This window comes from Drosophila teissieri, chromosome 2R, assembly GCF_016746235.2.
Source record: "Drosophila teissieri strain GT53w chromosome 2R, Prin_Dtei_1.1, whole genome shotgun sequence".
NCBI lineage: Eukaryota > Metazoa > Arthropoda > Insecta > Diptera > Drosophilidae > Drosophila > Drosophila teissieri.
In genome coordinates, this window is record NC_053030.1 from 11,432,951 (window position 1) to 11,446,570 (window position 13,620).

Below are 13,620 nucleotides of genomic sequence, written 5' to 3' on the forward strand. Positions count from 1 at the left end.
TCTCGGCCTTTAGTCTTTGGTCTTTGGGGTTTGGGTTTTAGACTTCAGTGCTCAGTCGCCAGTCTTCAGACTTCAGTCTTCTCGATCGGCACACGCTTGCGCTGCAGATTCTCCCCCCTTTTGGGCTTTTCTTTCTTTTGGTCTGACCGATGCTCCGATGGTTTGGAGGAACCTTTTGGCCGCTGCCCGGCCCCTCTCACATACATAAATCCACGAATCCACGACCACGAATCCGCAAAGTCTTACTTGGGCCTCGCATCGCCGGCGGCAATTATCGCGATGTGATAAACAAATATTTTGCATCTATGGCAAGAAGAAGCGAAGGCTTTCCCGGCATTCTGGCGCTTAATTATGAACTTCGGCTCCTTTTGGGATGGGGGTACCCCCATCCGAGTACGAGTTTATTATTATTAAATGCCCTGCGCGTGGCCGCATGCACTTTTACCTGCCAACGTACTTGACTCGTCTTCTGGGAGGTTCGTCGCTTTTTTACCTCCTCCTCCTCCTCATCTTCATCTGATTTTTTTCCTTTGATTTTTTGGGCTTGGCTGTGCGGTTCGCTGGCAGCAGTTGTTGCAATATGCAATTTGGCTGCTTATCTCCAGTTGGATACCAATCAGCTTGGCCCCAAAACTTCGGTGGGTGGAGAGTGAAATAAAAATTAAATATGGCTCTATTTGAATATTACAACCGCTTGCAAGGCAGTGCATTGGCTAACTGGGCGGATACTTAATGGGGAGGAAGATGGTATAAGATAAACGTGTTCTACTGCGATCTATTCAATGCAATATATTAAATAAAATATATCTAAATTTCATTAGTTTATGGAGAGAGTTGCGTAATTACTATTGCTATTTATCTGAAAATTAAAGTATGTTCTTCTTTTACGTTTAACATCTGTTGACATCTTTTTTAACTAATGGTAGTCAACAAGATTTTAGCTTTAAACTACTATCCAACTGTTTTGTAAGTTCAAGTTATTTACAAATCCGTTCCAATCCCTCCTAGACACCTTCGTCTGCGCCTCTTTGATTAATGACTTTCGTTGCTTTCCATTTGCTAAGATTGGCAATTTAAACATTTGCGAATCTTTCGCAAAATCTCTCTCCAAAAGACGGTGCCCCATTTGATCCAAATAACACTCTTTTCCCAGAGGTTCCGCACAGTACGATATTTGCATACGCTGGCTTCCGTGTATGGGTGCTGTCCCCATCCACGAGTATATGTATGTGCGCATACAGACGTACGGCTGTGTATATATGGAGCCCAACGACATTGGGGCCTCCACCAATTGAAACAAACCAAATGCAAAGTCGTCTCTCCCACAACAAACGGATCTCGGGGAACAGGTTTTCCATTTCTGAAAGTGAGACTGAGAGATCGCGAGAGCCCCAGCGAACGAACGAATGAATATTAAACGAGCTTTGTTTCATTAGATTCAAAAGAACTCGCCGCTGCTCCGGGTTCGGGGGCTATGGTATAGTACATATACTTGGGCATGGTCGATGGTATGGTATGGTAAGGTAAGGTAAGGCATGGCATGGTATGGGAGACAGGGCCAAGTCACCTGGGCTCGGACCAGAGCCACTTGCTCGTTCTGCTTCGGTGAACAGCTGCTGCTGCCGCTCTCTGACTTCTCCGATCCAAGACTGCGCGAAAGGTTCAGCTTTTAGCTTTTCGCTTTTTGGCCTTATGCACGGGGTCTGAAGGCAGAGACACCTCAGTTTCAGTTTCCAGCGCGTTCAGTTCACAATCTCCCAGATACCAGATACCAGCTCCCAGCTAGCAGCTACCAGCTCGCGAGAGCGTCGATCGGTCGTCGAGTTCAGTTGGCCTGCGGTTCGTCATCAGCGTGGTTCATGCGGCTCCGACTTTCGGTTCGCCTTTAACTCGGACTCAAAACTCTGAATCGGAACTCGGTAGTGGCACTGGCAGCTCTGGTGGCTCTCCATTGACATCGCCATCTGCGTCCCCGGGCTGTAATCATAAATATATATCTACATACAGGCTGGCCCGCTGTACATAGGCCCAGTTACTTAGTTAGTTCGTTAGTTACTTAGTTAGTGCCTGCCGTTGTGCCGTGAATTTTCATTTTCCCAAGAGTGCTGTTGCCGTCACAGCGTCCGCTGTTTGTATCTTGTGAAATGTCGAAGCCCTTGATTTTAGGCTACGGATACGTTCATTAGTCGACATCTAACAAGCTCTCTTGAGGGCCAAAAACAAATGAACAAGTGATTTTAAAGAACCCAGATCGAATACATTATATATATTTATACCGCTTACACCGGTAAGATTTCAAAAAGTGACCTATGAAAGAGCTTTGATCGTCCGGGTTTTGAAAAGTATCGTTTAAACACACACCAAGTGCCAATCGTTCGGTTTTTGAAAATCCAAATTTGAAGTGTGTCTTTCAATATCATATCAAATGATCGCCAGTGAATAGTGAGATTCAAAAATATTTACATCACTAGGCGATTGCAAAATCGTGGCCAAAATGTGGGTTAGGCTCTGAGCCACAAACAAAACAAAATCTGACAACAAATGGACGCAAATTCACACATGCCGTGGCACATAAATTTATGGTTGGAACTGTAACTGGGCAAAAATGCTCGGCCCGGCAGCCAACAGCAGCAGTAGCAACAACATTGGTGGCACCACCACCACCGACACCACCACCATCTCCACCAGCGAACCACCAACAACCACCCACCAATCCACCCGAACCGCCGACAAAGGGAAAAACTAACGGAATAATGCAACATTAAGCAAAATGCTGCTGGCCCTGCTAAAGCAAAGCCTCTACCAACAACAACACCATTTTCAACCTGCCACCACCGACGTCAGCAACAACAACAAAAGCACCAGCAACACCAGCGACATCAGCAGCAGAAGCAACAACTGCAACTGCAACAACATCAACGTCACCGTCACCGTTACCACGAACATCGCCGTTGCCGTATAAAAATGGAACCCTCATATGATCACGAACATCCACATCATCTGCTAACAAATTACAAGTAATATTTACATTTTTCCCATGCTAAAAATTTTTTTCTCGCTGTTTAATTATATCCAACCGAAGCGAAGATACATATCTTCAAGATAATAACCATAATGAAAAATGGAAAAGGCGCTCGTGTAGTGGTGAAGAAATTCTCTAGATCGTACGTATATATATATGTACTATAAATATGTATATATTTACTGTATATATATATATGGGCCCATGACTGGGACTTTTCAAGACTTAGTCAGTAACAGTCACAGTCACAGTCACAGATACAGGCACAGATACTAAGATACAAAGATACTAGCGGCGGGCACGACAGCGAGAAACACCGTCGGGGATGTCGAATGCACACTGTGGCACTGTGAGCTACAACCATAATGAACGGGTATACATATATATGGGGGTTATAGAGTATATAGTATCTGGGAATTTGCTTAGATTTTCCTTGGTGTGGCCCCAGTTTTCAGGCCCCGCAGCACTTGCACTTGTATTCGTATCCGCTTCTCGATTTTCTCTCCTCTTCCCTCGGCAAAACGTAAACGTAAACGTAAATGTAAATATGTAAATGGTCGACTGCGAATAACTTAAGAACCGTCTTGGACGCGGCTCGAAATTGGTCAAGTGGAAAGTAAACCAAGACGCCGGAGAAGTCCGAGAAGTCGGGGGTGGAGACCCTGGGAAAAAGCGGAGGCCAAGAACGCATAGACGCACCGCGAAGAGGTTTAAACATTCGGTATATATTTATATGTAAGTATATTCGGTCAGAGGTCAAGCTGCTTTTGACCATTATAAAGATTTGGATCCGATCTACACAGCTTGATAGATACGCATGAGGTTTTAATATCCGTCTGTATATAAGTACTTCCCCTATATACTATGTAACTACAAGCAAGCCATTTAGCTGACTGACTTTCGTAGTTTCCGACGGGAAATTCCCGTCTACAAATTGGCTGAAATTATGAATGGAAATGAAGCCATGAAATTAAATTAAGTACAGATGAAAAGCCCTGATAAGTCCGCACACTTTTCGTAAGAAATTCGAAACCCAAAATCACAAAAGTCTCATGGGCGAAAGCCTGTCACATTTTTCGTCACATTTTTCAAAAACCTTCCTGCTTGGGATTGGCTCATCACGAGTCAGGGCCACAAATCAACTCGATTTGATGCCATTTCATTCAGTTTGATCTTTTATGGCTGCCCCATAAATCAAGTCAAGGCTGCGGCGATCTACCCAAAGTTTGCTAACTTCGATTTCAATCTAAATAGTTTGCAACGTAAAATAAAATTCTATGGCCAATAAACAACTATCTGTATATGTGGATTTCCAATCAATGTTTGAAAATTAATTTAGGCTCCACTGTGACTAAGCTGGGTTGGAAATCTTTATGCCTATTTCCAATTAAAATTTACCTATTTCCTTTGAAATTGTTCATAGATTCTTTGCGTTTAACCAATTTCCCGGATACTAAAACTGCATAGTATTTAAAATTTAACGTTAGCTCAATCATTTCTGGACTTTCCCTACTGCAACCAGGAACTAAAGCTTTTCATTGACGTAGAAGGAGATTCCAGAGGCTGCAACTTCTTGGAAGCAAGAGATAAATCTTTCTAAATGTTTATGAGTCGTGTGTGTGGACAGGTTAACTGCTTAATTGCATTGATAAATCCAATGAGTATGACAAGAAAAAAACATAAATGCCTGAACTCCGATTTTTAAGATGAAATCTTATCTTAACTTGATAAAATAGAGTGAAATCTATGACTGCATGGCATTTACTATTTTATATGATCAAGAAATACCATTTTAATTCAAATCAAATTACCTTTTTAAAATACATATTTTGGTTCACTTAGTAAAGAATAAACGCATACGAAGCTTTTAGTAAAGTTGTAATTGGTAATTCACTACCGACAATGTGAAAAGTAGATTTCAAATTCTGTAAAGAAATACTGGGATGAAATCCTAATGGAATTTTTTCGATACATGTAAGTTTTTAGGTATAAAAAAATACTACTACTTCTAAACTGTTGCATTTAAATATAGTGAAACTTTTGAGGCGTGGTTAGGAATTGAAACACCGAAAAACGTAGTGGGAATAACAAAAACATATACATATGATTATAACACATACTTTGAATAAGTTTTGTTCCACATAGCTTGCTAAAATAAGATGATAATTTGCTGTAGAAAAGGCAGGACGATGTTGAAGATTCCCCAAGTGGTTAGACATATCCGATTCGACGTAACATCAATGATATGTCATGTTTGGCATCAAACACGGCACAATACCAAGCAAATTAAATTATTGCTCATTCAACATTTCCCGAATGGCAGAAAAGTGATCATCGGTGACTTTCACTGTAGATTTGAAAACCTGATAGATTTGAATCGTATAAAAAATTTATCTGTTTTAATCGTAAGGAGAAGGCTAGGTAATCTTTATTTGTACGATAATGTTAAAACAAAATTCAGTTCAACATTTCCAAATACATATCTTTGGTATTTAAAAGCTAAACACAATATCACAAAAGGTTTACCAACACCACACGAAAGTTTAAACATATATTATGATCATCAAAACTTTCCCAGCTCCATAACCACTTGCTTTTCCGCAAAATAGAACTTACTTCACATGAGCCACATAAATGTTTTCTGGGTAATTAATTTTAATAACTCCAATTAGTGGTCTAGTAACATTTAAGGTAGTAAACACCCTGTAAAAACGCACCCCTAAAAAGTATTAGGACTTGGACCCTTTGGAAACACCCTGATTTAAGTATGATGTCCGGTTACTCGTTTCGAATCCAGCCAACTAGCTAAGTACGGATCCTCCACATGCAATTACTCTACTTAGTGGTACGAGCATGCAGCACTGCCTCCATTTCCATGCAATCCATATAATTTAGTACCCCTCCACCTGCGAGGGTGTGTACGTATAAGTATTTGTATCTGTATCTGTATCTGAATCTGAACAAGTATCTGTGGCTGAATCCGTAGCTGTGTGAGTGTCTGGTGTGCTGCGTGCGCTGGTGTGCGTGCTAAAATCCATTAAATTTTTGTATCTTTTTTATGCTCCTAAAATCGCTTGTGTGAGAACTGGGTCTTCGTTGTTTCTTCGATGGTATGGGGGTATGAGGTATAAGGCATGGGGAATGGGACATGGGGGTGGTGCCTTAAGAAGTGGGGCTGGGGATCCACAGCGACGACAGCCGCAATAAACCTCATTAGCCGAACGAAAGCAGCTTCGGCTGCGCTCGGCCCTCGAAGATGGATGGTGATGATGATGCCGCTCCGCTCCGCTCTTCGCTTGCTTCATTAGTTTAATTATGTATGCCCAGACCAGATCACACATACATATGTATATACTCGTATCGCCCCTATATACAAGGCATGGCAGGTATGGAGGCACGTACTCGTATACCCATAGTCCGATCCATTGTGCGTACCGATCTCATTCCCATTCGCGGCGAAGCAGGTAGCTCACCTTCATGTTCACGTTCATTAAAGCTAAGATGGCGGCTCTTTAGGCCCGGATGCTGGGATGTTTATGCTTATTGGTCAACAGCATCTACATGCCGCGATACAAACGTATGCATACATATTTATATAGATATATATGTATGTACGCTTATATAGGCGGCCATGCATATGTATGCGTAAATGGCCGATTCGATCGACCGACCGACCGACAACTCATCGCGGGCCGCTGAAAGACCGGGCCTGCGTCGTTAAGTTATTCAAGTACATCACACCTGGGCCACAGTTGCAGCTCCAGCTCCACAAGTTTATCCATACTGCCGCCACCATACTGCCCCGTACCTTTGCCTCAACCTCCAACTGGAACTGGGCCCAAGTCGTGCCAAGTCGTTTGGGCCAAACTCGTTTTCCTGGCCTGAGTTGAGCTGAGCTGAGCTCCGATGTGCTGTGCTGTGCTGAGCTGGGCCCCTGGAAATCTGTTTTGTATTCGGGTTGGGGCGCCTGCAGTCGCAGCAGGCAGCCAATAGACTGCAAATGGAGCAAATGGAGAGCCGCGGCAGATGCCTCTTCGCCAGGCGCTGGCCACACCCACCTCCAGGCCCCCCAGCCTCCTACTCCGCCACCTCATCCTTCTCGGCCTCGCGAGCTGGCTTCGACTGTGGCCGAAAACCAAAATGGCTTTTATTACCTTGCCGCACCGCTTGCATTGCCACGGCTGCCAGGCTGCCAAGCAAACTGGCCCAATGCGATCGCAGATGAGGCGCCAAATGATTTGCCATTCTAGGCATGCACCTCTTTGGTGAGCAAATCGCAGATGCCCAACTATGCAATCGAGCTCGGATTAGTTCTAAGTGGAGCTCACCACGAGATCTACATAAATTATACAAGGTATATCAAGGTTGTTCATTACCATGTTGCTGGGCAGAAGCTTTCTAAAATGTATATGAAGCTAGTTGGGGTACTAATGGGGTTTATCTCAATTGGATCGGTGGCACTAGAGCTAATCATGCATAATCAAAATGGATGTATAATTAAATTTGATAGAAAAATTACATTTACAATCAATCTGTTGGGTTATTAGATCAATTTAAAATAAGAGCACACTCATTCTCACCATTATATTTCCATGATATACAGTTAACAATTTCAAAGATACAGATACCCATACCACCGCTAGTTATACGATGAATCCGAAAAGTGCACTGATTTCCATATCAGTGTCTAAATCGTTCTATGACATATCAAAAACAAATCTCCCGAATAATAGAATGCCATTGTTCTTCACTCTGTTTGTTCAGCAGCGGAGACAAATCTGCCCAATTGTTGTCACATACCTGTCCGCAACTCGGAGAATCCCCAACTGGCCACAACTGGCTCCAACTGGCGAATAGGCCAGTGGCTAGACAAAGGTATTGACAGCTCGCCGAAGCGGTGGATCTGTCTTAATTACTGTCCTATTTGCTGGAATGTCAGTTTGTCAGCCGAAAGTTGCATGTTGCCCCGCAACGCTTTCTAAAATTAGCCAGAAATATGGAAGACAATGTTTAGATTGAGGGGAAGCCGCAGCTTTGGCATTTTATTGCCAACTCCTGTGACAATTGTCCCCCAAATATATATACACATATATATGTATATTTATATGAAGGTTTTAGGATGGGGGCAGCCAACTTAAAAGGCTGTCTTGAGCAGCGCGGCAGAGCGTCACATGAATCACAATATGCTAAAGCGCCTGACACTCTCCAGATCAATGCGGCTCCTTCGGTTGGGAGTTGGTTGGCGGCTCCTGAATGAAGCCAGGGGCTTGTTAAAAGGGAGGAGTTGCCTACTTTTGTGGCAGCCTCGAGGGGAGGCCCCCCTCTTAGTCCAGCGCAGTCACCTCCCCGCAACCGCCAACTGCCGAGGCCCCTTTCCACTTCTACCGGGACTCTTTGGCAGCCACCAGAGAAGTCGATGTTGTCGTAAACAAAACGTTCCATGGGTCCCCAAATCGGCGGCGGACATCGAGTACTTGGACAGGGGATTTCGATGTGGGGGAGAGAAGGGTATGGAGGGTAAGGGGACTGGCCGCAATGTGGAATATGTGGCATTTTGCAAAGATGTTGACATTTTGCGCGCATAAAAATGCCAACTTACCGGCCACTGTATGTGTCCTATTTTAAAATCAGGGCCATGGCTAAGCAGGCCGCATCCACAAAGCTGAAAACTGAATCCGAAGCTGAAGCTGAATCTGAAAACTTTAAACTGAAGCTGGGCTTAGCCGCTCGGAGCTTCGTGGATCGTGAGCGGGCTTAGGATAAAGCCAGACCGACTTCGGCCAGACAGCCGACAGTTGGGACAGTTTGGACAGCAGCGGCAAACGGACAGACGGACGGACAGGCCGATACCAGGACGGTGGACGGTGGACTGTGGACGGTGGACGGTGGACAGTAGACGGTGGACGGTATAATTTTGTGTACCCCTTTTCGGCCAAGCTGGCGTATCGACAGCGGCCAAGTATTTAGCGGCAGCCGCAACCGAATATCAAAAACGTAACGACGTCACAGCGAAACCCTCAATAAATTATCGAGCCTTCAGCCAGGGCTGGTCCGTACATTCAGATGGGGTCTAAGGAGCACTGAAACTAACTTGCCTTTCATAAGCATGGCCATTGAGTACGGCTAAATTTGCAACTTCGTCGGCATTGTCAAGGAAGAAAGTCGACGAAACTAGAGCGCTTTTTGGGTGCCTAGGCTGTACTCCCCTTCCAAAGCGAAAGACCAAAGACACAGGGCAGCCCAGTGTCTTAAAGGCCAAGGGGAATTAGAGCTAAGCAGCTAAGGATCCATGGCAAACAATTAGGCCCAGTGGTTCTGGATCTGGTTCTGGTTCTGGCCGTGGTTGTGGTTGTGGTTGCGGTTGTGGTTGTGGTAGGTAGGTAGGCAAAAGAGGCAGGAGTCGGCAGCACCAGCGGCACACAATAGACCAAAAGTGTAGTGGGCAGCAATAAATTCAAACGGTAACAAATCGAGGTGGAGGAGATCGAGGGAGCACGCATACTGCGGCATTGCCCATGGATCCCCAAAGGATCGAGAGTGGGGATCTCGGGAGCTTTGGCAATATTTAAACTTGTCGTCCGGGGGCCGTTCCATGCTCTCCATGCTTCCAATGCTGCTGAATTCTTGGAAGGCGAATTACTTTGAAATGTGTCGATATGTCGCAAGTTTTAAAAGTTATGCATAAAGGTCCGGCAAGGCAGCCAGACTCCAGCCAGCCTCATTCTCATTCTCAATCCCGATCTGAGTCGCGGCCTGCACTGCACCAGAGTCTGAATCTGAATCTGAGCCATAGCCTCCGCCGTCTGGGTCTGGGTTTGGGTATGGGTATCGGTATGGGTATGGTTATGGGTCTGGGTAGCAGCTTCTGCTCCAGCTTCTTTGCTTACTCCGCCGACTCCGCGACGGTGGCTTGTTGGAGCTGAAGCGGCCTCCTTTGATAATACAATAGCTGCACGCGCCCAATTTACATTTATGTCCGCTGACATTAAGGAGCGCACCGATGCCGGGAGCCCAGGCGATTCCGTTCCGATCTCGAGTTCCAGTTTGTGTCTCTCTGGTGTCTGATAAATGCAAAGGTATACCCCTCCCCCCTCCTCACCCTTCCGATCCAGAATCCAGATGCCCCAACAGCAGACCCTGGCTTTTTTGATCTTCTGTGCGTGCCAGCGACGCGAAAATTGTCGACGTATTTAGCAGCCCCTTTAAATATCATTATAAAGAACATTGCGTCGGGCATTTTTGCCGGCGGTACGTAATTTGGAGCAGTAGCTCCTCGGCAGAGGGATTAACAACGATCATGAATGTGATACGAGGCGGGAACTCGACTCGCGGATAACTCCATCTTCTATGGGGCACGTTCATTGGTTGTGCTTCATTTGCATCTACATATAGCCACGTTATCGGTTAAGCATGTATCAGATGATGATTAAAGGCTGATCAACATTTTTAGCAATTAAATTATTTCAAGCGAATAACTTATGATATGACCATCACATCAGATTTTGTTCGAGGGTAAATTAATTTGTTCAATTTACTAATTACTTTTAGATATTGATCTTCTGATTCAGTCAATTATTTTACAGAGAAAAGAAATCGACCATTGATCATCAATATTTCTTTAAAATTGTTTTTAATTCATAACGCGATTTCTCTCAGTGTATAATTGACCAAGCACACAATTACTTATCCACGCATACCATTCCTCCCGCCTTCTTGCAGTTCGAAGAAGTATCCGCACGTCTCGCGCACTCCGGAGTACAGTCACTCCACCGGAAGCGATTATCCGGAGCACGGAGGCTACCTGACGGATGGCCGCCTGATGCACGAGAGCAACAGCGATGCCGGGATCTACCACGTGCGCCAGGGCAGCGAGCACTCCTCGCCCAGCCTGCACTCGCCAGCCATACAGAGCTCCGGATACGAGAATGAGCACCTGAACGAAGCGGTTCTGGCCGCGCACAGCCACAGTCACTCGCCCATGCCGATGGTGTCCAGTGCCTACGTGGGCGGAGGTACTGCCTCCGGATCGCTGATTAACAGCAACATTCCGCTGCTCGGTGGCGGCGGAAACTCGGTACTGAACAAATTTCTATCGCATCCGCACGCTGGAATGGTGGGCGGAGGAACCGGACAAATGGAGGACTGCACATCGCACTCGCCGATTGAGGCGGCGTCCATGTGGAGCTACGACTACAAGGGCGACCTGTGCGCCCCCAATTGTGGCTATCTGGAGCGGCACAAGCCGCTGCCCGCCGACCTCAAGTACCGGCCCGGCGGAACCCAGTCAAAAAGTGCCAAAGAATCGCGCATCCGGCGGCCGATGAACGCCTTCATGGTCTGGGCCAAGATCGAGCGCAAGAAGCTGGCCGACGAGAATCCCGACCTGCATAATGCCGACCTCAGCAAGATGTTGGGTAAGCTGTTGTAGGCTATAAGAACTTCTCGGATCTGAAGTATTTCCAGTTCAAAATTTTTAATTTCTAAAAAGTCAAACTTTCCTCTCCTTAAAAGAAAAATTTTCAAAATTGTGTACTTATTTGTATTTATTTATTAAAGGGGTTTCTATTAATTGTTTGTCAGTGAGTGCTTTTGATCAACATAATGATTTACTAAATAAAACTGGAATTACAGAGTAAACCTTCAAAATAATGGTCCAAAATAGCAACCAAAATTATGAGATTATTTCACTACCTAATATTCTTGAAAACCATAATACAATACTTTGTACATATGTATACGCAAAAATTACTTGTATCTCTTAAATCTTTATATTCAGCGAATAATATGTCATTCCTCTACATCTTTTCGCTGCAGGAAAGAAATGGAGATCGCTAACGCCGCAAGATCGCAGGCCCTACGTGGAGGAGGCGGAGCGTCTGCGGGTGATTCACATGACGGAGCATCCGAACTACAAGTACAGACCCCGGCGGCGCAAGCAGTCCAAGCTGCGGGCCATGCAGCCGGGTGGCAAGGAGCAGAACGAGAGCTCACCCAATCCGGGCACTGGGGGATCCAAGTCGAATCCAAAGCTGGCCACCCCACCGCTGGCCACCGCATCATCCAGCTATACAACGCCCACCGACGAAAGCACCTGCAATTCCACCAACCAGAACCACGGCCAGTCAACTCCGGGTGGCCTCTACGAGCAACCGCTGAAGCCCACGTATTCGCCCAGTTCCGTGGACTGCTACAGCAATGCGGACAGCACGGAACAGATTGAGTCACTGGCCGCCAACTGCCCGCCCGCCCTGCTCAATGAATCGTCGCCCACGGGCGGAGGCTACGACAACTCATTGCTGCTCAAGAAGTTAACAAAGCCGTCTCCGAGTCGCGCGGCCAAGTCGCGCCAGGAAAAGCTCTCCAAGTCCGAGGAGAAGAACAAGGGGCAGTCGCAGGGACAGTCCCAGCAGGGTCTGTATGCTGCCTCCTATCCGCTGGCGCCCACCTCAGTGGCCGTGGTGGCAGCCCGGGGAATGTACGTGACGTGCAACAATCGGGGGTTGCTGGATCATGGTCACTCCGTCAAGGGCACATTCTATCCACCAGTGTCCGTTTCGGAAGATGACAATAGCACCACCATGCGAAACAGCATAAGTGCACTGCAGCAGCACTGTAATGTGGCCACAAGTACGCCCTCAAGCTCCGCCGGTCCCATTCCAGCCAGCGAGATGAACAGCTACACGGTCTCCATGGCGGATAACTGCGGAAATCTGAGGCTCAGCATGAACGAGTTGTCCGGCAATGAGTATCTGCCCAGCGCCAATGCCTATGGGATGCAGTACGAGGACTTCCTGCGCTATCAAAGCAACGATATGGATTACTCAACGTCGGCGGTGGAGCACAAGGAGCCCACTGCGGATGCGGCGGGCGTCCAGAAGTGCCTCAAGTACCCGGACACGAATCAGAACTACGACGACTACGAGGCGGAGGCCTACACTAACGCCATGCTGCCTGCAACGGCAGCTAGCTACTACACCCAACTTCCGTATCCGCCCACCTCGCTGGCCGCCTTTCCACTCCAGCTGGCCGTGCCGTTCCAGCAGACGACATCGGGTGCCTACGGCGCGCAGCCCATCCAGAGTGGTTACCTGCACTACGGCAACTATGGTGGATACGAGGGTATGGCCCAGAGTCAGGCTCAGAACCAAGCGCCCGTCCAGCACCAGCAGGCATCCCACTCGGCGCCGCCCTCCCTGTCAGCGCCACCCAACCAGACGGTGACCTCCAATCCGGCAGCCATCACCATGCAGCAGCACCATCACCATCACTTTGCACCCGCACCCGGCATGGTGGGCGTGGGCGTTGGAGTGGGCGTCGGAGTCGGAGTTGGAGTCGGTGAGATGCTCTTCGAGCAGCAGCAGCGCAAAGATGATGAGATTAGCAACATTCTGGCAGGAGTGCGCAAGACCTGCTACAGCAACTGACTCTGATCAGACATTTGTAATATTCCGAGCCTAGAGTTTAGAGCGTGGTTTAGGTAGTCTTAAGATTGCTCCCGCACCCACAATGTTCTTCCAGCCCCTTTCCCGAAACCGAAATCGAAATCGAAACCTAGTAGTAGAACACTTTGAATTGTACAATTATTAGAACTGCATAGA

General features: G+C 46.7%; 1 protein-coding gene across 1 annotated transcript; it reads left to right on the forward strand.

The window, feature by feature from the left end:
- The first annotated feature begins 2,706 nt into the window (after window positions 1–2,706).
- On the forward strand, window positions 2,707–13,580 carry LOC122613597 (putative transcription factor SOX-15). The gene is made up of 3 exons (XM_043787833.1): window positions 2,707–3,017; window positions 10,742–11,436; window positions 11,837–13,580. Exons 1-3 carry the CDS (start codon window positions 2,965–2,967, stop codon window positions 13,444–13,446), a joined length of 2,358 nt encoding a protein of 785 aa, XP_043643768.1. The 5' UTR covers window positions 2,707–2,964; the 3' UTR covers window positions 13,447–13,580.
- The last annotated feature ends 40 nt before the right edge of the window (window positions 13,581–13,620 follow it).